Raw genomic sequence first — 24,870 nt, 5'->3', positions numbered from 1 at the left:
TCAGCACTACGGACGTTCTGGGCCAGAGCGTTCTGGGCTGTGGGGCCATCCTCTGCACTGCAGGCCATTTGGGCAGACGTCTCCAGCCTCCTCCACCTGGCAGACGCCAGCAGCACCCCACGCCCCACTGCTGGGACAACCCAAATTGTCTCCAGCTCGCTAAATGTCCTCTGTGGGGACCAAACTGCCCCAGTCAGAAAACACTAATCTCAGTCAGTAAAAATACACTGTTTGTACCTTTCTTTAAAGACTGGCTTTTTACAAAAGGGGTCTTTCTTTTAGAAACATTCACAACAATGTAATTTTCATCAATGAATACGCTTTTTACAGACGCGAGTTAAAATTAACTTAAGAATTACCACTGGAACAGAAAAGTTTCAGGCTTCATTTCCCTGAAACAGCCTTCCAGAAGTGTCTGCTGTACTGCACTAGCTCTACTTTTCAATTCTGACCACCATCCGAAATCCCAAATTATCAGTCACAGGCAAAGAAAATGCATGTTTACGTATGAAAATGAACAGGGTGTTTCCCCAAGGAATGAGATTTCTTAGTTTTTTCACTTGCTTCTTTTGCTTATCCTGTTGCTAAATGGGGTGAATGTGTCCCAGGGGTGCAGCATAGGGTGGCGGCACATGGAGGTTCTAAAGCCCCAGAACTCACCAACCAGGGATGCTGAGGTCAACTACTCAGCTCCCTGCATCCCAGTCACATCTTCTAATATACTCAGATGATAAAGTCCTGTTTCAAAGGGTTGTTACGAGGACGAAGAAATAACATAAACAGCACATGTGGCCTAGGCTCTGGTGTAGTAAATGTTCCAGAAATGTCAGAAGCAATTATTTATGCAACACTTTTGTAACAAGATGAAGAAGCTGTTTTTATGTTTTAAGTAGGCTCCACACCCAGCGTGGAGCCCAATGTGGGGCTTGAACTCATCACTCTGAGCTGAGATCAAGACCTGAGGTGAGATCAAGAGTCAGAGGCTTAACGGACCGAGCCACCTAGGTGCCCCCGAAAAGTTGGTTTTTAAAAAGTTCTCGTGCCCAGTTTTGGATCAGTGGGGAAGAGTTAATAATTGCACCTTCTATTCAACCATCGACACCCATCGACTCAATTGGCTCCGGGCGTAAAGTTCCAGCCCAGTGCACCCCGGAGCACAGCAGACACGGAGTCTTTCCCAGCTGAAAGAGCTCTGGGCCTATCACATGCAGCCAGGCACTGTCCGTAGAGCCTTAGAGTTCTGTGGCATCCACCCACACGTGCAAGGGTGGGTTTGGAGCCATCTCTTGGTGCACAGCACGAACGGGCCGCTCTTCCCCTGCCCTGCACCCTCAACATGCGCAGTCTGACCCCACCCAGTGGAGACGGTCACACTCACAGCGAGCTGGATGGCCAGGTTGTCGGCCACCTTGTCCAGGAGGGCAGTCGTGGGCTTCTCCTTACATAGCAGCACCAGCTCCAAATCCAAGTCCCCCTTGAGCAGCAGGCCCTTTGCCACGAGGCCAACACGCATCACGCCCCGCAGGGTTCTGGTCATGTGCTCCGTTTTCTGCTCCCTGAGGGACAGACCGAAGGATGCTCAGGGAGGGATTCAGCACAGCCAGAACCCAGAGGCCATGGAAAGGCTGGAGTTTCTTAGAAAAGGAGACGTTCACCCCTACGCTGGCCAGTCTCTCTACGAAAGATCCCCACCGCCCCAAAACCTCAAACTTACCCAGCCCCTTCTTTGGTCTCGTCCTCTGGGGGCACATCCACGTTCTCAGACTCGGCGTGCTCACCGCTTCCTTTCTCTTGCTCATCTATCCAGTCAGACACAGCTTTGAGAGCCCTCTCTGTGTGGGACACCATGTTCTGGACGGCCTCCAGTTCCTCTTGGGTTGGATAAACAGAAGAATGCTTTGCCATCACGTGGCGATCATCATTCACAAAAATTCGCATCGGACGCTGGAAATGTGGAAACTCAGTTAAAAACAATGCAGAGACCACACAAGCGTCCACTCCTCTTCCAAGCCACCCAACGCAGAATCAAGCTTCGTCACTTGTGTGCAAGTAAACCTAGGGGGACGCTCCTGAAGGTGTGGGGAGCAGGACAACTGAATGAAAACGGCCGTTCATTCTCGACGCAGCTGAGAGGAAGGGGGCACTTCAGGCATTCATATATATACGTATATACATGTACGTATGTGTGTGAATTCTTACACTGTGCAGCAGTATTTTATCATTCAAAAAATCTAATGAAAAAATAGGAGAATCAAATGCTTTAGGGAAATGCTACATCTTCGAATATGAATAAAGAAATAGTATTTACAATTTTTAAAAACTTACCATTTTTACTTCTTTTTTCTGTAGTGTCTGGAAATCAAATGTTTGCTTATCTTTTCAAACTGTGACAGATTTCCTTGGTGTTATCAATACTTCAACTATCTATAAGATCAGAAAATCATTTTAGTTTCAAGTATTTCATACACGGATGAATTGTAGCAGTCAGATACTGAGCAGGATGAAAGACAGTGGTGCTGCCACGTGAGGGGCCCTGTTAACACAGCAGGACACATCCTTATTTCCAGGTAACCGCTGGTAAGCCGAGGCACAAACTAATTATAAAATTCCCTAAAAATGAAAACAGCTGGTTTCAGAATCCAACTCTACCCACATCTAGAGGATTTCTATTTCATCTTCTTTCATCTTTTACTTTTATTTTTTAATGTAAAGTATGCTAGATTTTGTCAAAGTTCATTTATTTATTTTGAAAGAGAGAGAAAGGGAGCACACGTGCACAAGCGGGGGCGGGGGGGGGTGGGCAGAGAGATAGGGGGACTGAGGATCTGAACCTGGCTCCTTGCTGACAGCAGAGAGCCCACTGCGGGGCTCAAATCCACAAACTGCAAGATCACGACCCAATCCGAGCTGTACTCAGACACTTAACCAACTGAGCCATCTAGGTGCCCCAGTATTCCCGATTTTTTTTAAATGTTTATTTATTTTGAAAGGGGGGGACAGTCAGTTAAGCACCCGATTTTGGCTCGGGTCATGATATTGCAGAGTTCATGGGTTCGAGCCCACAACAGGCTCTCTGGTGTCAGCATGGAGCCCTCTTCAGATCCTCAGTCTCCCTCTCCCTCTGTCTCTCCCTGGCTTGCGGGCAGCACACTCTCCTCTCTCGAAAAATAAATATTACAAAAATATTAAAAAGAGCGAGATCATGAGCGGGATGGGGGGGCAAACAGAGAGGGAATCCCAAGCTGGCTACATGCTGTTGGCGAGGAGCCCAACATAGGACTCGATCCCGCAAACCGCAAGATCATGACCTGAACCAAAATCAAGAGTCAGATGCTCACCTGACTGAGCCACCCAGGCACCCCTAAAGTATGTCACTTTTCACAAATATAAAAAAAACTTAACACGCCTCCAATAAATGGTAACAATACAAATACTCAGCAAAATCCTGGTGTTTGGAGAAGGAAAAGAGAGGGAAGGAGCTCTGGTCTTTGAGGGTCATGAAGAAATGGAAGGAAAGCAGGGGACTAAGAGACCCAAAGGGTGTCTGTCAACCAGAAAGGCAAGAACCTTCTGAAACATCAGGGGGATGTGACCACTGCACCACGTGCCCCCCTCCGTGGTTTAAATTTTGAAGAGACCAAGAGAACTCAAGTGCACAACAGGAGTCTTTAGAACAGGCATAGCTGTAATTACCATTTGGGGCTCTAAATAACATGCTGACGACAACCTACTCATTCCTACTCTGTGCAAACAGTCTGGTCCACACTGACATCTTCCAAGTGAGTGAACAACACAGAAAATCCATCACAATGATACACAACAGATGAATCCACCCATCCCATCCAACCACAAAACAGCCAGCCCCTTCGATCGAAGCCAGTTACCAGCCAGGGCAGCAGTCTCCACCTTGTGGAAAGGCACACGCTTCAAGGATAAACTTGGACATGACTGGCCAAAACAAGAATTTCCCACAACACTTCAGGACTACCTAACGATCTAATTGCAAATTTGTAGGTTTCAAAGTGGAACTATAAAATCGAAGGGTGGAACGAGAGCTATGCAAGAGGACAAGTGGGGGTCAAGGGCTTCTTTGGGGGGCAGGGGAGGAGTGGAGGCCAGTTTCCACGATGCCCTTGGTAAATCACTCAGTCACCACCAAGTGGGAGCTCCCACACAGACCTGGACTTAAAACCCTGCCCGCCCAGCCACTAGCCGCAGGCCCTGAAGTTTCCCCTGGACCTGGATGCGGCCCCTGCACCTCGGAAGGGGGGTAAACATGCAACAAGTCAACCTACGGAAAACACGCAGCACAAACGCCGTGGACCCTTCAAAATGGCACCGACTTTCTCTACCAACAGGATCTCTGTTTGCCAGGCTGCTGTGGGGCTAAGTGATGAGTGACGTACAGTCAGAAGTGCATCCTACATGAAGGAATTATCATTCGTTCAGTGAGGAACAAATGGTATCAAGGTCGTGCTCAAAAAGAATGCTTTACTAATGTTAGATACATATTTAAGACAAATTGATGGTTGAAAGTACATGCCTGATATTCGCCCTAAAATACTCCAGTAAGGCAGACAGTGGTGATGGGGAGAAAAATAAAACAAGATGGCAAAATGCTGATAGCTGTCGAAGCTGGGGGATGGGTATGCCTGGATTCATTCACCTACGAGGTCTGAAAACTTCCATAACAGTTTTCTTTAACTGCAGAATGTACTTAAGTCCTCCCACAAAAGTACAGCCATGGAAGGTCATCTAAAAATTCAACCTGAGCGCCTGGGTGGCTCAGTCAGCTGAGCGTCCTACTTCAGCTCAGGTCATGATCTCATGGCTCAGTGAGTTCGAGCCCCACGTCGGGCTGTGCTGACAGCTCAGAGCCTGGAGCCTGCTTCAGATTCCGTCTCTTCCTCTTTCTCTCTGCCCCTCCCTCGCTCCCACTCTCTCTCTCAAAAATAAACATTAAAAAAAATTTTTTTAAACACAAAAATTCAACCAAAGCTCTAGAAACCTAGTTCTTTTTAATTTTTTTATTATTTATTGGTTTAAAAATTTTTTATTTTTGAGAGAGAGCGCGCGCGCATGAGCAGGGGAGGGGCAGAGAGAGAGAGGGAGACACAGAATCTAAAGCAGACTCCAGGCTCTGAGCTGTCAGCACAGAGCCTGACGTGGGGCTCAACCCCACAAACTGCGAGATCATGACCTGAGCTGAAGTCGGATGCTTAACCGACTAAGCCACCCAGGCACCGTTATTGATTTCTGAGAGAGAGAGAAAGAGAGCATGAGCAGGGGAGGGGCAGAGAGAGAATCGGAATCGGAATCGGAAGCAGGTTCCCGGCTCTGAGCTGTTGGCACAGAACCCGACACAGGGCCTGAACTCAGGAACCTCGAGATCGTGACCTGAGCCAAAGTCAAACACTTAACTGACTGAGCCACCCAGGCGCTCCCAGAAACTCAGTTCTAAACCGAGAAAGCAGACCATTAGAGAGCTCACAGCCTGATGGTAAAATGGCCATGTCGAACGGCCCCCACTCCTGGCCATACCTATGCTGGAACCTCATTGACCTCACAGTGACAGCTGGTAGGTTTAAAACCTGATTTATTTACTCAACAAGTACTCAGTGTGCACCTCCACGCTAGAATGGTGACAGGCATGGCAGACAAATGCCTTGCCCCTCTGGGCCCAGTGGGCGATGCAAGGTAAAGAATCGCCTTCCTTCCAAGCCCAGCCAGGTGCCAGGAGCCGAGGCTTCACTCCACACGGACTATCTCTTCACGGTACACTCCTCCTCCATCACAAAAACATCAAATGCAGAAACTTAAAAAGTAACAACTTAAACCATGGTTTCAGGTGGCTGTGACCCTTTTATTTAGGGTTTTGTAGGACCGACAGTGTCCACCTTACTAAAACGAGCTCCCCAGAGAAAAGGTTGGCCTGCACCTAACACAGAAACTGCGTGAGCCGGGGTCATTTGCAGCGTCAGAAAGCAAAGAGGCACTCAGACACTAATGCAGGTCATCCAAAGAACAAGGAGCTGACTTGTGAAGACTCCCACTGGCCACATCTGGGGCAATGGATTACAAAAAACAAAACAAACATAAAATGCTTCCACCTGCACGAAGTTCTAGAACAGGCAAAACTATTCAGCAGCTGCATTAGGCAGATGGTGGCAGGCACACCTGGGATGGGCGCTTTCGGGGTGATGATCACGGTCTATATCTTGGTAGGAGTTGGTATATTCAGTGGTCAAAACTACTTGAATGGTAGTCTCAAGACGTGTACGTTACTTCAAAAGAAAAAAAAGGAGGCTGTAAATAAATACTGGACTCTAGTTAATATTCAGATGGAGGACTGTAATTTTTTGCTACTTTGAAATGCATCATAAAAGTAAAGTGGATTAGACGTCAAAGAAACTCGATAAATGCATAAATAAATGTGGGCCGAAGGATGACCAGAACAAAGGAAGAGATGTGTGAAACAAAAGTATAGTCAAATGTCAACGGCAGAACCTGAGCTTTATATACAGGTGGCTGTTCACTGTAAAACCATGTCACCTTCGGTATATGTTTGAGAATTTTCATGAGATATTAAAAATAAACAATCTAAGGGGCGCCTGGATGGCTCAGTTGGTTAAGCATCCGACTTTGGCTCAGGTCATGATCTCGCGGTTCGTGAGTTCGGGCTCTGTGCTGACAGCTCAGATCCTGGAGCCTGCCTCAGATTCTGTGTCTCCCTCTCTCTCTCAAAAATAAACAAACTTTCAAAAAAATTAAAACAAAACAAAACAAAACAAAAAAACCTAAATTGATTCAGCACATTAAATGCATGGAAAAGCTTGAGTCCGTAACGATACTTAAAAAAAAAACAAAACCAAACCCTACTTTGCCACCAGTGCAGAGGTGTATATCCCAACTTCCTACTCTGGAAATGGTGATTTTCCACAGTGGACGTAGGGAATCGCTGTAAGAACAAATGCCACCTGATAGACACTGGGAGTAGAAAAATCATTCTTGTACCCCTGGGTAAAAAGATGTTGTGACAAAAAACAGAAAAAAACAAACGAAAAAACCCAGCCCGTCAAAAGTACCTCAAGGACACGCGTACGCCCCCAAATGCACCCGATTTCATCGACTGTCCCGCATGTAGGTCTCCATCCGCTGCCTTCACTGTTAAAACTAAGAACGTGGGTGTGCCTCTGTCGCAAGCGGCTGCATCTCTTGATCTTCCTCTGCTCCAAGAGGCAGGCCCCAGAATGAATCCCTGAAGAGACTCACTGGGCTGTGTGGCTGGCCCTGAGCACCCCACCTGGCCCATCTGTGGAACACTCACCCCCAGGCCCTCCTCCCTTAGACCAGACCTTGGTGGTGATGCCTCCTGATCCAGGGGGACAAAGAAAGTAAGAGCACTGATTATGTGAACTAAAACAAATGCTGAAAAACTGGAGACAATGTTCCTTTGCAGGCCAACAAATCTGGCCTCCCTGGTCTCTATGCGAACCCAGACCTGTCATCCAAGCCAGCTTTTCAGAAGCTAGCCGCTCTAGTCTTGAATACCAGGGAATCCCTCTCTTTAACAGACAGAGAGGTCTTCTGGGTGAACAGGAACCTCCTTTTCAAGATTTTTAGCAAAGAACACTGTTGGCAAGAGGTCCACAACACCCACCTGCTTGCCTACAGCCAACACTCCACTGGCCCCTGCCAACCAAACTTTAAACAGAAGCTGCTCCTGCAACCACCTTTATGATTCAACAGCAAGGCACAAGGAAGCCTGGCTTTTTACCAGCCCAGCTCCTCTGAAAAGAAATCCAAGCGAGGAACAGGTGGAGTGGAGAATCAGAATTTTAAACATGAACTCTGGGTAGCTGGGGATGTTCTAACACGAAGGGATCAGGGTTTTTTTCCTTCTCAAATCCAGCCCACTCACAGCATGCAGAGTTACAGAAGTTTAAACCACAAAACCTTTGGCTTGCAACGTGCTGACCTCTTGCTAATTAGAATTCCACGCACGGCACTTGCTGCTGAAAAAGACACATGCCCAAGTTAGTCTGTAAAATGAATGAACAGGTGCAGTGGCAACACCGCAACAGGTATAGCCCCAACTATCTATTTCACAAAGTCCTACAGCTATTCCAGCAACTCCGGGGAATTGTCCTGAAGCGGATGCTCATCTAAAAGACTGAATGGATTAAGCTTTGAAAGGATCCAAACCCCAGCTCCTGGTTTCCCCATCTCCAGAGCTATCCTATCCTGGAGCATGAAGTGAAATGACATACACATGCTACTCTTCAGTGACTCTGCAAACCTTTACAGATTGACATCATCAAGGACACGTGAAAAATAATTTTAACAAAGCAACCCAGCCAAAAGATGCCAACCTAAAATCTGGTTATGGATGCCACTCGGAGAAATCTGAAAATCCAACACAGATCTGAACGCTGGTGCAGTGGTTCCCAATTCTGTCTGCAACAGTGTTTTTTACTGGTCCACAGGGAGGTGTAAAGTCAGGGATAATGATTTCCACAAATAGTTTCAATTTTTAAAAAATGTCCTTTTCTCTCATGAAAAAAAGGAGATGTTGTATGCTAATTAAAAACATATTTTTTGGGTGCCTGGGTAGCTTAGTCAGTTGAGCATCTGACTCTTGATTTCGGCTCAGGTCATGATCTTGCAGTTCATGAGATCGAGGGCAGAGCCTGCTTAGGATTCTCTCTCTGCCCCCCCACCCCCACCCCACACCTCCCGCTCACGCTCCCTCTCAAAATAAACAGAAACAAAAAGAAAGGGAAAAAAAGATACTTTCCTTGACTAAATATAAAGCTGACAAACACAAATTTTTCTCCAAAATGTTTCTGAAACTCCACTGGCCTCCCACGAGACCCAGGAGTCCAGGCTCACTGGTACTGTAGAGCATTCATGGGTCTTGGGAGACAGAAGCCCCACGTTTGCATCCAACTGGGCTCCCCAACCTCGCAGCTGTGGGATCCTCTGGTAAATTATCTACCTGTTCAGAGCTGTTATCAAAAAGGAAATGGCAACACTAGCTATGCCCAAGAGGTGCAAACAGTAAGGATAAAAGGTGACTTTGCGGGAAGATGCTTCATCAACTGAAAAACCGCAAATGTAATATATTAAAGGAGGAATTTCACCAACTCTTGGATGAACCGATAGAAAGGTTTTAAAATCTGCCTGTGAGAGGACATAACAGTTAAGCGTGTATCATGACTCCAGGTGGGAATTACCAAACCCTCTTCCCAACATGCTCTTCAGGCAACAAGCAGGAGACGAAGTAAGCTTAGGAAATCTTCCACACCTGGTTGGGGCAGGGGCAGGAGGGGCGACCCTCCCACGTATCCCCATGGGGAAGCCCTGGATTTTTTTTTTTTCTTAACAGCGTGCAGTATGTTTCCTTCTCCCAAAAGCATTCTTTTCCCCTCCCCAGTTACAAAGAAAAAAAGATGGTCTCTCGAAGGATGTGAATCCACAGACATGTGAATTATTTTGGTGGGTAAGGGTGGCACTCTTTTCAATAAAACTACTGCAAGATAACCATAGCTTCACATGCAGTATACAAGAAATAACAGAGATCACGTGTACTCTTTAAAGCAGTTTCCCACAATGGCAACATCTTGCAAACTACAGTACAATTCATAACCACAACACTCATGGTGATACAATCAGACAGACCACTGCCATCCCAAGGATCCCTCCTGTTGCCCTTGATTGGTCATACTCACCCTTCCACCACTCCTCATATGCCTAACCCTACCAACCACTAATCCATTCACCATCCCTACAGTTCTGACACTCCAAGAATGTTATGTATATGGAATTCCAGAGTATGTAACCTTTCAGCACTGGCTTGTTTCATGCAATGTAACTGCCTCAAGATTCATCCAAGGTGTTATCAACAGCTTGCTTCTTTTGATCGCTAAGCAGTACTCCGTGGTATGGACTTATCTTGGTTTAACCATTCACCTACTGAAGGACATCTACGTGGCTTCCAGTTCTTGGCTATCAAGGATAAAGCTGCTATGAGCATTTGTGTATAGATTTTTATGTAAACATAAATGTTCCTTTCTTTGGGAGAAGTGCCCAAGGGTGAAATTGCTGGGTCATTTGGCAGTTGCCTATTTACTTTCTAAGAACCCACCAAAGAGTTTTTACAGAGCTGATTAAAAAAAGAAAAAAAAAAAAAAGCTCTAAATAAATAAATTACATTAAATTAAATACAAACTCAAGTAACTTCATCAAAATTGACTCAGTTCATCTTCCCTCCACTCGTCAGTTCACACACCTGCTCTGTGGGATGCAAGAAGCCCACAGACCTCCATTTACTGGACAGCTGTTACTCCCCCCTGCTAGGACTCTGCACAGGTCACCCACAGGACAAATGTTTATTAAGCGCCACTATGAGCCATGGGGCTGGGCTGGTTATTTCCACATTGTTGACATCTGGACTGTTTTCTTGAATTATGAATGCATAGCAAGGATTATTAACCCGCAAAAAATCTAGAAGTACCACTGAGAAGCAAACCTAACCCGCAACATTTTATTTTTTAAACACACACAGATTCAGGTAAGAGGAAAAAAGCAGTCCAAAGGAAGCAGCAGCAAAGCAGGTGGCCTGCAAAATTATCCCAGTAAGACTGAGCTCAAACCACAATCCTAATGAAAATAAGAAGAAAGAGGACTGTTTGGAATGTCAAGGAAAATTACAATGGATCTCAAGTTGTCCATAGCACCAATTCTCACTAACTGCCCAAGATTATAAAAATAATTTGGAGCAAATGTACATACTCTAATAAAAGTTACTTAGTAACTAAATGGTCCTTAGTGTTCATATATAGCACACAAGAAAATGGTCCTTGGACAATAAACTCATCTTCCTGCTAAAAACTAGTGGCTACATGGGCGCCTGGGTGGCTCAGTTGGTTGAGCGTCCGACTCTGGATTTCGGCCGGGGTCATAATCTCATGGTTCATGGGATTGAGCCCCATGTCCAGCTCTGTGACTACATTTTTCTTCATTCCATAAGCACTCAATGAGAAAAAAATATTAAATTTCAACAGGACATCGTTTTCCCAAGACATCTGAAAACAGTAGATGTTAAAAGTCATTCTGAACTTCCAACCACAATTTATAATGGGATCACCTATAAAGCGCAACCCTGGAAAAATCTCACAGGGATTCAACAAAGCATAAAATGGCAAGGAACAATTTTTAAAAGTACACTGACACGGCTCCGTAACAAACACCTGTCCGCCATGCTCTCACTATTATTTCGATAACAATGCTAGCACCACAAAGAATCAGCACTGACTTACCCTAAACAACAGAGCAGAGAGGGAAGCTAGTGGTTTCAGACAAAACGGTCAAGTGCTGCAGCTAGAATCTGAAGGAATCTCATCCCTTCAGGGCCCCAACCTGCTTCACTGTATGTAGATTCTTGTCAAACCGATGTCTGCCTTTAACCTGAAACCCCTTCACTCAAAACAGAAAATCAAATCCTTTTTTCCCCAGGACTTAGGTAAGATAGAAAGCATCCAATATATACAGCCTAGAAAATCGTAATTCCCATGAAAGTTCAATCAAAGCAACATTCAGATAAAATGGCATGCAGATACGTGCATGTAATGTTAGATGGTGTGATTTACACATCCTTCAAAACTGCACAAAGTTAACCAACTTACTGACAGGAGGGCAAGTCCAAGGAGGTATAAACTCAAGTTTCTTGGGGAAAGGAATTATTCCTCTGAGCCATGAAAGGTGAAATCAGGAGAAACTGGGAAGGAGGGTGAGAGAGGTAAATAAGAGGGACCTGATCCAGCCCAAAGAAAACTTCTAAAGCCTTTTTTCAAAGGAACATTTCCAAGCCCCACAACTTGCTGAGGCCTACAGACAAGATGCTGCCTACTGTTTACCCAAAGAGAAGAGGCTTATAGACTTACAGAAAGCTCTTTCCTCATCACAGACTCCACCTGTTCCTACCTGGAGACGTGAAGCAGGGGAACATGGAAAAGAGCAACCATGAAAGTGACATCAATGTATTAGCAGCGGCTCTTGCCAATGTAGTTTTTTAACAAGGACAATTAAAAAAAAAAAACTAAGAAACAGCCTTAGATTCTTCACTCCCGGTATTACAGACCTCAAAAAGAAAAAAAAAAAAAAGCCCTCTTAAATATACTAGAAGAAGCTAAAGAGAAGAATTTTTGCCTATAGACACTAGACAAGTTCAATCAGGAAAAAACAAACAAAAACTGCAATTACCCACCAGTGTTCCAAAAAGAGTATGATTCCCAGACTTGTCCAAGCTCTAGGAGTAGGGAACCTGATGAACCCACACTCGGTGCCGGCAAGGCCACGTCTGGCAGTAACTGCCAGCCTCCAATCAACTCCAAACACCAGGGCCTGCATAGATTCCATTCACAAATCCCAGGGACCACGATCAACTCACGCGGTCAACCAAGAGCTCAGGGGCAAAGACTGCAGGACTAGGGACAGGGATAGTAACGCCTGTACCCAGGGGCCTTTTATTTATTTATTTCCCTTTTCTAGCTGTTAATGAGCTTCTGGTTCCCACACTTCATTCACAATCTGAGTGGCTGCTGTTACCTACATCCCACGAGACCACACACAAAGCATCACACACAAAGCACAGTGGCAGCAGGGTGAGCAATCCAAGGAGACTCCCAGCCACAAACACCTGTGAAAGAGTCTGAAGCCCTGAGTTTGAGTCCCAACTCTGAGTGGCACCTTGGGTTTCCCCCTGGAACCCAAATGTGCCAAAGGCCACCCACTTTAAAGAGGAGATCATCCTAACCAATCAGAAAAAGATTCAAAACCACTGAAATACCGGAGTCCCGAAAAGAAAGGCTTATCAGGGAAACTGGTACTCCCTTACTGATCCATCAAGTCCCCTGAGCAGAATCCCAAGCAACAATCAATCAACTCTGGAAATACTAAGAAACGGTTTAGCTCCCCAAGTCTAGACAATGAACTGGGGGAGAGCATGCTGATCACTGTACAACCCAGATAATTCATCCAGGCTCAGGATTAACTGTGGCAGAACTTCAACTCAGTCACTCAACTACTTAATACGGTAGAAAACTGTTTTAAACTCTCATGTTTGGGTCACAATCTTGCAAGTTTCAGTGTACCCAAATATCGCACCACATCACCATTTTGAGGGAGGATGCAAATCCTAAGCAATCTGGATAAAATTCAACATCGATGAAACACCTAAACTAATGAAAGGGAAAGCTGAAACCCTACGCCAATTTTGGGTCCTAATCTGAGGCAGGCCTGGCTGATCACAGATTGGAGAACCCCATACAACCGACAAAGGCCTCCTCTGCAATCAGCGTGGGAACAGGGTCCCAAGGAGGAGGTCCGCATCTCCACGCCATGTAAGGACAAAGGCGGCGACATTTCCCGCCTCGGGAACCTGGGACTCTCCTGGAACCCGGGACGGGACAGGGACAAAGACTAAGAAGGAATGAGGAGGGGGTCGCCCCTGCTGCGCCGGCCAGGACTCTACCGGCCAAGGGGGGTGTGTGCTCCCGGCACGTGCGCGCGTGCGCGCGGGACGCAGCAACAGACAAAGCCGGGCCCGGGGGACTCGGCGGCCGGGGGCCCGGTGCGCGCGCACCCCCCGTGCGAGGCGCCGCCGCCGGCCGAGGGGCCGCGAAGGGGGGGGGCGGATGCGCGCGCACCGGGCCCTCGCCGCCGCCGCCGCCATTTTGTTTCCTCGGCACAATGGGGGAGAGTAACGGCCGAGCGCGGGAGCGAGACTGGCGAGGGAGGAATGAGCCCGGCCCTGGGGCGAGAGAACCGGGCGTAGGAGAAGAGCGCGGGGCGCCTCAGGCCTTGTCACCGCGACCCCTCAGCCGGGCCCGCGCTGAGTGGGAGGACTGGCGGGGGGAGGGGCAGAGGCGGGAGCGGGCCCAGCCGCCGCCACATTGACGCTTACCTTGTCGGCGTTCCCTTCCCCGACCGCAACCGCCGCCGCCGCCCTCCTACCACAGCCCGCCGGGGTCTCCCCCCAAAAGCCACGCGGTGCGCACCGGGCTGCTGAGTCCAACTGCAATGGCGAGAAGAGGAGGAGGAGGAGCCGGGGCCGGGGGCGAGCGGGCGGGCGGGCGCGCGCCGGGGAGGTGCGGGCCACGTGATCGGCTGGAGCCCCGCCCCCTGCCGCCGCGTTGCCGCTTGACGCAGGCCCAGCCCGGGAGGGAGGGAGCAACGAAAAGAGATAAGGAGGTGGGCTTTAGTCACGTGGCAAGAGCGTAGCCGTTGCGTTCTGGTCACGTGGAGTCGAAACGTTTACCTCCCTTTTCGAGTCCTTGATCATGTGACAGTGGCCAATACAGAGTCTTGGCCACGTGACAAGGACTTTGGCGCTTTCCTTTGGTATTGGTAGGTCTCCACCATGTGATATGGTCGCCGTTCTTTTTTTTCAATGGCGGTTTTAAGCGGCATCACCACGTGGCTCAGGGCGAGAGGCGGAGTCTCCCCCTGCTGCTAGTTTATGCGCCTGCGTGGCTGCCATCTTACACCCGTCTCTCGCGTGTACGTTGGCGGAAACCTCTTTGAGAGGCTGTCACAAGAGTATACTTGTAGTGGCCGAATCTTGGTCCGGGAGCTTCAACCTCCATCCGAGGCTACCTGGCGGAGCTTCCTCCATCTCCCTGTGTCTCTCGCTAGAGGCCTAGAAGACCCGAGATGCAGGTGTCGGGAACGGCCGGACAGATCTTGCTGCCCCGGACCGGCGTCGACGAGCGCTCCAGTTCTCAAGTCCTGCAATCAAACCCCCCAATGTAGTGTCCGGCTGCCCTGCCAGGCCCAGGCCTCCGAAGGGCAGAGCCGAACTACTCGAGATCTTCCAGTCGCCCTTTGACAAATGGAGAAACTGAGGCCCGACTAGAGGATTCACAGACTACTCGTGGGAGAGCCGGGTCTGCAAGTCAGACGCTCGGCCAACCACAGCTCGGGGTTCATAAGCAAAGGCCTCAGAGCGTCTTCTATTTTAAAGGCTAATGTTGAATTCTCCGGGGCGCTTCGTGAGATCCCCGATGTACAAACAGTATGTACAGTAAGCCCGGCGCCGCTTCAGTGTCAGAATCAAGCTAGCGCTTGACAGGCGTTACTAGGCATGTTGTCAGGTGCGATGCTGTTCAGAAGCTGCTGGGATTCGGAACAAGGAATCATTGGAAAGGTTTCCTACCTGAAAGAAGTCGTTCAAGACTTAAGGCATAACGTGGGACACGTGGGTGTCTCAGTTGGATTTTGGCTCAGGTCGTGATCCCATGGTTCGTGAGAACGAACCTGGTTGGGATTCGCTCTCTCTGCCCCTCCCCTACTCGCACCCGTGCTCTCTCTCACTCAAAATCTATAAATAAACTTAAAAAGATTTAAGGCATAATAACGATTTTCCTAGCAAAAATGTAGGGACGGTGCAGCTCCTTTGTTAATGACACAAGACCCATCGTCTGTTCCAGATTTGAGTCCCCTGTGTGACCAAAAACTCTACCTCTCTGAGCCTTCATTTCCTTTCTACAAAACGTTGGTTAAAAAAAATTAACGTTTGTTTATTTCTGAGAGAGATAGAAGCTTTGCGTAGTGGCAGTATCGTAGCCAATGAGGTTTATCCGAGGCGCGATTATTGCTAATTGAAAACTGAGAGAGATAGAGTGCATGCGGGGGAGGGGCAGAGAAAGAGAGAGGGAGACACAGAGTCTGAAGCAGGCTGCAGGCCCTGAGCTGTCAGCGCAGAGCCAGATGCGGGGCTTGAACCCACGAGCGAACCGTGAGATCATGATGACCTGAGCCGAAAGTCAGGTGCTTAACTGACTGAGCCACCCAGGCACCCTAATGGTGATTTTTTTTAAAGCACTTGGCACATTTCTGTGTCGTGAATAAATGTCTCAGTTATTTAAAAGGTAAGGTGTAAAAAATGTTACTAAAATGGATGCACGCTGTACCTACTGCCTCTCTGTTTACACTTTACTGAGGGTTTTGAACAGATAATGTATTCGCCTGATGCAAGCTATCAAATATGCAAGAGTGTGAAAGGACAAAACCCGTCCGCCTCCTCCCTACTTCTTGGCAGCCATTGTGAAGTTTTTTGTTTTACTCCCAGAGAGGCTTAATTATGTGTGTGTATTTTTTTTTTTTCTGTTTTTCACGCAAATACTCAGCATCTTGCCCCTCCCCCCCCCCCCCACACACTTGGAGAGCTTTCCTAAATAGAGCTTAAGAGTGAAGAAAGGTACGGTAAATTTAATGGTCCATGTATTCAGGTAAAATTGGTTAAAGGAAGTTTGGATTGTGTAAGGTCACCCTGACGAGGTGATAACCGGCTATAACAAGTTAGAGACCGGCAATTACGGACACCAGGGAACTGGCTCCGAGGGGTGCGACTCCACTGAGCTAACAGCGCTACCAAGTGGCAAAACAGGGAAGGTGTCTGGTTTTCTGACTCCCAAGTCCAGGGCTGGTTAGATTTCTGAAGAACTTGCTTTTGAGGCTCTCAAGGCAGCCCCTGTAAAAGGGGCTCCAAACGCATAAAGGGGTAGGTAGGATCGTGGTTACAAGCAAAGCCTTTAGATCAAACTACAGTCTCCACAGCGTAGCCCAGGACAGGTTTGGAGAGTTCTTTGAATCTCAAGAGTTTGCTGAGGCTCTGTGAAGTGAGTGCTAGGGAACCTGTTATGGTTCCGATTGTTACCTGCTGGGACTGGTGCCTCGCACAGCCTGGGTTTTGTAGGAAGAGATGCGGGGCTGCAGTGGAAGCCCTTAACAAACAAGTGCATTCTGTTGGGGCCACCCACCAGGAGCTGCGGGATAAGAGGTTTTCAGCCCAATCTTTTTAATTTTCCTTCATGTTTATACATTTTTTGAGAGAGACAGTGCAAGAGTGGGAGGGGCAGAAAGAGAGAGGGAGACGCAGAATCTGAAGCAGGCTCCAGGCTCGGAGCTGCCAGCACAGCCCAACGCGGTGCTCAGACTCGCGAACCGCGAGATCGTGACCTGAGCCGGGACCTGACCCGAAGTCAGACCTTTAACCGACTGAGCCACCCAGGCACCCCTCAGCCTGATCTTTGGACAAGCTGCATCCATCCTGCTCCTGGTCTGTGTTCTCTCCTTGGTCGTCATGTGCAAGACTGAAGCCCCAAGGCGCCAGCTGCCCTCTCTCGCCCCTTCTCCACCCTGACCCAGCCTTCCACTACCACCCTTGCCTTTCCACTGCTTCCTGTTTAACAACCCCAGAATGCACTGTCTCTCACCTCCCTGCCCTGACCGATGGGCGCTGTCATCTGGCTGTGCACCCCCTCTCCCCGTTACAGCCTCTTTCTCAGTGGCTGAAGAGTAAGGTCTGTCCCCTCCCCTCGCATTCCCTCTGTCTAGACAGGCTCTGTCATCATCAGGGACTGAAGTGTTCTCACGGACGTGCTCTCCTTCCTTTGCCTTCCTCCTCATCCTGCTCTCCTACTCCAGCCTCCTACCCCCAGTCCCACTGAGGAACTTTTCCTCCTGAAACCTTTTGGACCCGTGTCTCCTCCCTTCCTCCCCCTGCAGTGGGGTGGACGTGGGTTCACCACAGTGCTGTGGGGAACTTCATCTGATGAGTCCCTGGTGTCATATTCTGAAACTAAGCCCATGGCTTGACTGCAGTGATTGGCTTAGGAGTGAGTGACCGAAATCCAGCCAGTCAGAGCCCGTGAGCACCAGGCTGGGGACTTTAGAGGCAGGAGAAGCCCTTGTTTCTCTGATCTTGAAGCCAGGGAAATACAAGGTGTGGCGGGGTGGGGGGGTGGGGGCAGGGAGTGCACTTTGATGAAAGAGAATGAAACCAACAAGGAAGAAAACTCAGTTAAAAGATGGAGCAAGAAAACAACATGATGTTTGCTCCCAAAATTAAGCAAAGCGAACGTTTCCAGCACTTCCATTTCTGAGTATATGCCCACAAGAAATGAAAGCAGGTACTCCAGATACTTCCACACCCCTGTTCACAGCCTGATTCACAATAGCCCAAATGTGGAATTAACCCAAGTGTCTGTCGATGGATGAATGCATCAACAAACCGTGATGTATGCAGACAATGGAATGTTAAGTATTATTCAGCCTTAAAAGAGAAGGAGGAGCCCCTGGGTGGCTCAGTCGGTTAAGCATCCAACGTCAGCTCGGGTCATGATCTCACGGTTCATGAGTTCAGGCCCCACATCGGGCTCTGTGCTGACAGCGCAGAGCCTGGAGCCTGCTTCGGATTCTGTGTCTCCCTCTCTCTGCCCGCCCCCTCAAAAATAAAGATTTTTAAAAATTAAAAAAAAAAAAAGAAACTGTGACATATTCTACAACGTGGATGAACCTAGAGGATGTTATGTTAAATCAAATAAGCCAGACCCAAAAGGCTAAATACTGTACGATTCCATTCATATGCAGTGTCTAGAATAGATCCATAGAGGCAGAAAGGAGAACGATGGGCGCCTGCAGGAGGGGGAGTTTGCGTTTAATGGGGACAGAGTTTTCATTTGGGAAGAAGAAAAAGTTCTGGACATGGAGGTGGTGATGGTCGCACAAAACTGTGAACGTGCTTAATGTCACCAAGCTGCACACTTAAAAACGGTTTGGGGGGTAATTTTTATGTGTATTTTACGGCAATATTTGAAAGATTTTCTTTTGGCTCCATGCCCAACGTGGCTTGAACTCACGCCCCTGAGATCGAGAGTTGCATGCTGTATAGACTGAGCCAGCAAGGGCCCCGGCAGTACTTTAAAAGCAAAAGATGCAGTGGAGTCAAGTCATGGCCACATCAGTCGGAGCCCCGGGATGCTGAGACTTGGGGGGAAACATTGGCGTGGCCACACAGTGACGCTGTCATATGGGCCAAGCGGATGTAGGACCCCAACCATGTGGAGTTCATCGTCTTCACCCTCCAGGACCCTCTTGGCCATCCTGAAGTTCCTGCTGGTCTAGTTCTTGCTCCTGCTACTGTCTCACAGAGCAGCCGGCCACCTGGGACTTTGGCCTGCTGGGTCTCCGTTTCCCACTTTGTTCTTCTGAGAACCACGATTTCCCTTAGGGAACCACCTCTCTGCCATTTTGTTCTCCTACCGCCCAGCCTCTGCCCTGGATCTGGCTGATCAGAGCCCCACTTCTTACCTGGCCCAAGAATGGTTCAGACGTGGTGTTTTTGGCAAAACTGGCCAGGGCATAGGCAGTTCTGGGACTTGCCTCCAGTCATCTGAGAAAGAAAAGGTCTGGGGCGCCTGGGTGGCTCAGTTGGTTGAGCATCAACTTCGGCTCAGGTCATGATCTCACGGTTTGTGAGTTCAAGCTCCGCATCGGGCTCTGCTGATAGCTTGGAGCCTGGAACCTGCTTTGGATTCTGTGTCTCCCTCTCTGCCCCTCCTCCGCTTTCGCGCGCGCTCTCTCTCTCTCTCTCTCTCTCAAGAATAAATAAACATGGAAGGAAGGAAGAAAAAGAAGAAAGAGAAAGAGGAAGGAAGGAAGGAAGGAAGGAAGGAAGGAAGGAAGGAAGGAAGGAAGGAAGAGGCCTTTCTGACCTGGCAGCTGGGCTGGGAGGGTGTGAGCCTGGAATACAGTTTGATGAGCCTTTCCACACCTTCCTTCAAGCATCCTGTCACCTCAGGGCCTTTGCTCTGCTACACACTCTGCCTGAAATACTCTCTTCCCTCGGGCATTCAGAGCCCTCTCCCTCTCTTCTCTGAGTCTCTGCTCCAGTGTCCCATCTCAGAGACGCCCAGCTGCCCTAACCACCATTTCTTAAACAGCACTGCCAGATTATCCTGCTTTGTGTTACTTCAAAGTGTTTATTATCACCCGTTATATAGTTATTATCTGTTTCTCTTTAGCTAGAGAGGAAACTCTTGAGACCAGGGAACATGGTTCTTGTTCACCCTGGCTTAGAACAGTCGAAACAGGGAAGAAGTGAGTGAGTGGGTCACCCACCATGCCTGGCCCCCACTGCACCCAAGTCAGCCCAACCTCATGGACAGGAGCCAAATAGGAAACTCCTATTTCCCGTAAGCTGTTTTTTTTTTTTTTCTTTTAAACTGCACTATTAGTTTTTTAAGTTTGTTTATTTTGAGAGAGAGAGAGAATTCCAAGCAGGTTCCACACTGTTAGTGCAGAGCCCGATGTGGGGCTCGAACCCATGAACCGTGGGGTCGTGACCTGAGCTGAAACCAAGAGTCAGATGCCCAACCAGCTGAGACGCCCAGGCACCCGAAGCCACTTTTTTTTTTCAGTGAAGGTGCAATATACACAATCATTTAAGTGTACGTCTTGGTAAATGTTTACATACACACGTCTGTGTAAGCACCACCCCGATCAAGATAAGGGACATTGGCACCCACCCTCCCCCAGGAAGTTCCCTCCTGCTATCCTAGCCAATCCCTGTCCCTATTACATCACCAGATTAGTTTTACCTGTTCCAGAATGTTGTAGGACTGGAAGACATCTTTGTATCTGTTAGCTGCCTGAGCCACTTTTGAGATTTCTGCCATCCTGTAACTGGCCAGCACACCTGTGCCTGTGTGCCTCGCTTCTAACAGGGCAGTGGTCTCCGTCCCCCTGGCCCGGCCTCGTCGCTCCAAGAATTCCGAATCTCTACCTCTCAGAGTTGCAAACCACAGAAATGAACGCTGGCCAACCCAAGCAGAAAGGGGCTTGAGTCTAGCCTGCTGGTAACAGACCATCTGAGAGGGTCGGAGAAGCTGGCATTGAGGCTGTGCAGCCAGGAGCTGCTGCTGGGGACACAGTAAACAAACCACCCCATGGCCCTCCCCTCGCGGAGCTGACTGCGATGGGGAGGCAGGTGCTAAACAATAGGCAAAGTATGTAATATGTCCCATGGTGGCAAGTGCAGTGGGCAAAATACAGCCGGGGGGTGGGGGGGGGGTGGGGGGCGGGACTGGGGCAGGTGCAATTGTAAGTTAGGCAGTGCACAAGAAAGTCCTTATGGGGAGCTGAGGGACTGAGACCAAGCAGACTGCCGGGAGATGAATGTTCTGGGCAGAGGGAACAGCCGGGACAAAGTCCCGGAGGTTGATAGCGCTTGTGGAAGGAGCAGCAGAGGCCTGAGGGGCTGGAACGGGGCCAGTGTGGGAGGAGTTGGGGAGGACCGTCCAAGAAAGGGTGGATAGGTCCTGCAGGTCCCCGGAGACCCACACGGAGACCTCGGCTTTCACCCCAAGTGCTTTGAAAACTGTGGGTGGAGAGCTAGCATCCGTCCCTCCTGTGTCTGCCCCTGCACATACCCACAAGCCCCCGCTCCTCCAACGAAATCCACTCTGTTCCTACACCTCACACCTCGGTAAGTCTGGGAAAGAAAAAGAAGACACTCACAAGGCTAGCATTGCTCATTCACGCAGTGCTCTCCCGATTTTTCACACCTAGTTATGGCTTCCAGCATCTCCCCGCGCTCGGCTCTCAGCTGATGACCTGCCTCCTTCCTGCACTAGAAAATAGTCGCTCCCGTTCATTTGCACCCACACTAAGGCCAGGAGCGATTGTGTCCACACTTCCTGCCTTTCACTTGGCTCCAGACGCCGCCACTCTGTGGCTCTCCCCCGAGTCCGTCTGCTTTTTCTTTTTCCCTCTCCCCAGAGCTCTGCCTCGCCTCTCTCTACACTCACTCCCCAGGTGATCTCAGCCAGCCCCTGACTTGAAAGACAAATGCTGAGCGTTCCCTCTTAAATGCCTCCAGCCTAGAATTCCTTTGTGAGGTCCTGACACACACATCCAACCATCTATGTGCAAATCCAAAACGAACCTACCTGCCCAGATCCCTTCAGCTCTGCTTTATTTTCTCTTTGCCCGGGCTCTGCGTGCTTTTGCACGACTGCCTGTACACCAGCTCTTCCCCAGAGAACTGCTCCGGGTTCTGGACAACATTGCCAGCACACTCAAGAGGATCAGACCAGGGGCCCCTGGGTGGCTCAGTCGGTTAAGTGTCTGACTCTTGCTTTTGGCTCAGGCCATGATCTCACAGTTTGTGAGTTCGAGCCCTGTGTCGGGCTTTGTGCTGTGTGGAGCCTGCTTGGCATTCTCTCCCTCTCTCTCTGCCCTTCCCCCACTTGCTCACACATGCTCTCCCTCCCTCTCTCTCTCTCTCTCTCAAAATAAATAAACTTTTTTTTTAATTAAAAAAAAATAGAGGATCGACTGGGTCACACTGGACACTCTGCCTGCACGCTCAAGAGAACCAGAAGTGCCTGGGATTGTAGGTGCCCGGGGCCACCTGTAGTCAGTGACCTACCAGTTCAGGACAGCCCCGGGATGTGACCTCCTCCCAAGCTCCCTGCGGGATCAGGCCACAAGTGCCCTCTCAGGACTCTTGTCTGAGCTTGCCCCCTCTCAGCCCTGCTTCCTCCTGCTTCTCTGACTCCTCTCTTTCTTGCACAGGCAATCAATCAGGTGAGCTCTGTCTTCAGATTACATCCAAAATCTGCAGGCTTTTCCTCACCTTCACCAAGACCACCTGAGTCCAGTCCCGCCATCGGCACGTGCCCAGATTAGTGCAGGTTACTCCTTTTTTTAATCTTTTTTTTTTTTTTTTTTTTTTTATAAGTAGGCTCCACATCCAGCATGGGGCTCAAACTCATGACACTGAGACCAAGAATTGCATGGTCCACTCGCTGAGCCAGCCAGACACTCCCGCAGTAACGTAACTTCATTGGTTTTCCTGTTTCTGCTTCTGTGTGGTACAGTCTCAGAACACAGCAGCCAGGGAGTTTGGAGCATGTGTAAGAGACTGGAAACTTACATGCTGGCCTGTAGTAATATAGTAATAACAACGGGTAATGCTGTGTACTTCCCCCAGACCAGGCACTACGCTAAGCCCCTTGTAGTCATTTACGCTAAGCCCCTTGTAGTCATTCAGCTGTTCTGTGCCTGTATAGTCAGTACCTGCTGTATACCACACACCCTGCCTGGCTCTAGTTTAAGGTGGTAAAAAAGGGGCAAGATCGGTGTCCCCTTACAGCTGACATTCTGGGTGGGGAGGCTAACAATTATTAAGTGAAAATACAAATAGATAATTGCAGATTGTGACAAATGCCATGAAAAAGAAAGAGAAAGAGGGTGATGTGTGGTCACCAAGATAAGCCAACCTCAGACAAGCACAGAAGGCTTCCTGGAGGAGGTGACCCCTGAGCTGAAAGCCAAAGGATGAGGAGCTAGCCACACAAAGGGCCAAGTGGGGAGCATTTCAGGCACAAGCCCTGGGGCCAGTGTGTCCGGAAGGGTCAGCAAGGCAGGGGTGATGGGGAAGGTGGAGCAGCGCCTCGTGGGCTGGAGGGAAGACTTGGGCTTTTCACTTTTATTTTTATTTGTGAACATTTATTTATTTTTGAGAGACAGAGCGTGAGCTGGAGAGGTGCAGAGAGAGAGAGAGAGAGGGAGCTACAGAATCTGAAGCAGGCTCCAGGCTCTGAGCTGTCAGCACAGAACCCGACGCGGGGCTCGAACCCACAAACCACGAGATCATGACCCGAGCTGAAGTTGGATGCTAAACTGACTGAACCACTCAGGCGCCCCTTTGACTTTTCACTTTTTTTTTTAAATTTTTTTTAACGTTTATTTATTTTTGAGACAGAGAGACAGAGCATGAATGGGGGGAGGGTCAGAGAGAGAGGGGGAGACACAGAATCAGAAGCAGGTTCCAGGCTCCAAGCTGTCAGCAGAGAGCCTGACACAGGGCTCGAACTCGTGAACCACAAGATCATGACCTGAGCCGAAGTCGGACACTTAACCGACTGAGCCACCCAGGCGCCCCTTGACTTTTCACTTTGAATAAGGAGGAAGCCATGCAGGGTTCTTAAGCAAAGAAGGGGTGTGAACTCACTAGGGTGTTCACAAGCATCCTTCTGCACCTGTGTGGGGAACTGTGGAGAAGGGGGGGTGGTGATGGCAGGAATCAGGGACCAGGGCAGGGGACGGCATTGGTTCAGGTGATGGTAATAGGGGCTGGGAGCTGAAGATAATGGACAGAAGTGAGCAGATTTAGGGGATATTTTGGAGGCGGGGCTAACAGGAACTGGGGACAGGGAAAAGACCAAACTCAGACAATCCAGGTGAACAGGGGACCCCACAAAGTGTCCGTATGGAGTAGCGGGAAGGTCTGGGGTCAAGGAGACCGGGGTTGAATTGCCTTCTAAGCCACTTTCCCACTGTGCCACCTTTAGAAATGTAGCCCATCCACCTGGGTGGCTCAGTTGGTTAAGCGTCCGACTTCAGCTCAGGTCATGATCTCGTGGTTTGTGAGTTCAAGCCCCGCGTCGGGCTCTGTGCTGACAGCTCAGAGCCCGGAGCCTGCTTCGGATTCTGTGTCTCCCTCTCTCTCTGCCCTTGCCCTGTTTGCACTCTGTCTCTGTTTCTCAAAAAGTGAAGAAACATTAAAAAGAAATATTAAAAAAAAAAAGAAATGTAGCCCATTCTCCAGGTCTTAATTATTGAAGAGAGTAATAAAAGTGGCCCATGGGGACGCCCCGGTGGCTCAGTCGACTAAGCGTCTTACTCTTGATTTCGGCTCAGGTCGTGATCTCATAGTCCGGTTTTTGAGTTTGAGCCCCTCCTCAGGCTCTGTGCTGATGCAGAACCCACTTAGAATTTTCTCTCCCTCTCTCTGCCCCTCTCCCACTTACGGAAGTTCCCTCTCTCAAAATAAATCAACTTTAAGAAAAAACGTGGTTTATGGTACGCAGGTAGGAAGTACTCAAAAAATGGTGGCTGTTTAAGAAAAAATTACAAGGGCAGGGATATAGAGAAAGGCGGCCATGCGGGACAATGTGGGACAGAGGGCCCAGAGGTGGGCAAATAGCTTGCACCAGGGGGCAGCAGTGAGCCCCTAGG

The 24,870-nt window shown here is 49.0% G+C and overlaps 1 protein-coding gene and 1 pseudogene across 6 annotated transcripts in view; one reads left to right on the top strand and one right to left on the bottom strand.

Annotated features, from left to right (window-relative positions):
• The window catches only part of ILF3 (interleukin enhancer binding factor 3), a 31,223-nt gene extending 17,080 nt beyond the window's left edge, over positions 1–14,143 (bottom strand). For 5 of the 6 annotated variants that reach the window (XM_023245352.2, XM_045045512.1, XM_023245354.2 and 2 more), the window contains exons 1-4: positions 13,967–14,142; positions 2,326–2,424; positions 1,715–1,944; positions 1,379–1,556 (exon numbers count right to left, since the gene is read on the bottom strand). In XM_023245352.2, coding sequence (XP_023101120.1) covers positions 1,379–1,556; positions 1,715–1,944; positions 2,326–2,328 — 411 coding nt within the window. In that variant the 5' untranslated portion in view covers positions 2,329–2,424; positions 13,967–14,142. Of the gene's footprint in view, positions 1–1,378; positions 1,557–1,714; positions 1,945–2,325; positions 2,425–13,966 lie in introns of all 6 variants that reach the window. The other variant, XM_023245358.2, reaches the window with a different exon arrangement.
• A 1,458-nt stretch (positions 14,144–15,601) lies between these two features.
• Positions 15,602–15,684, top strand: LOC111559678 (annotated as a pseudogene).
• The last annotated feature ends 9,186 nt before the right edge of the window (positions 15,685–24,870 follow it).

The sequence above is a fragment of the Felis catus genome, chromosome A2 (genome assembly GCF_018350175.1).
Source record: "Felis catus isolate Fca126 chromosome A2, F.catus_Fca126_mat1.0, whole genome shotgun sequence".
Classification (NCBI taxonomy): Eukaryota; Metazoa; Chordata; class Mammalia; order Carnivora; family Felidae; genus Felis; species Felis catus.
This window is presented reverse-complemented; position numbering and strand designations above follow the sequence as displayed.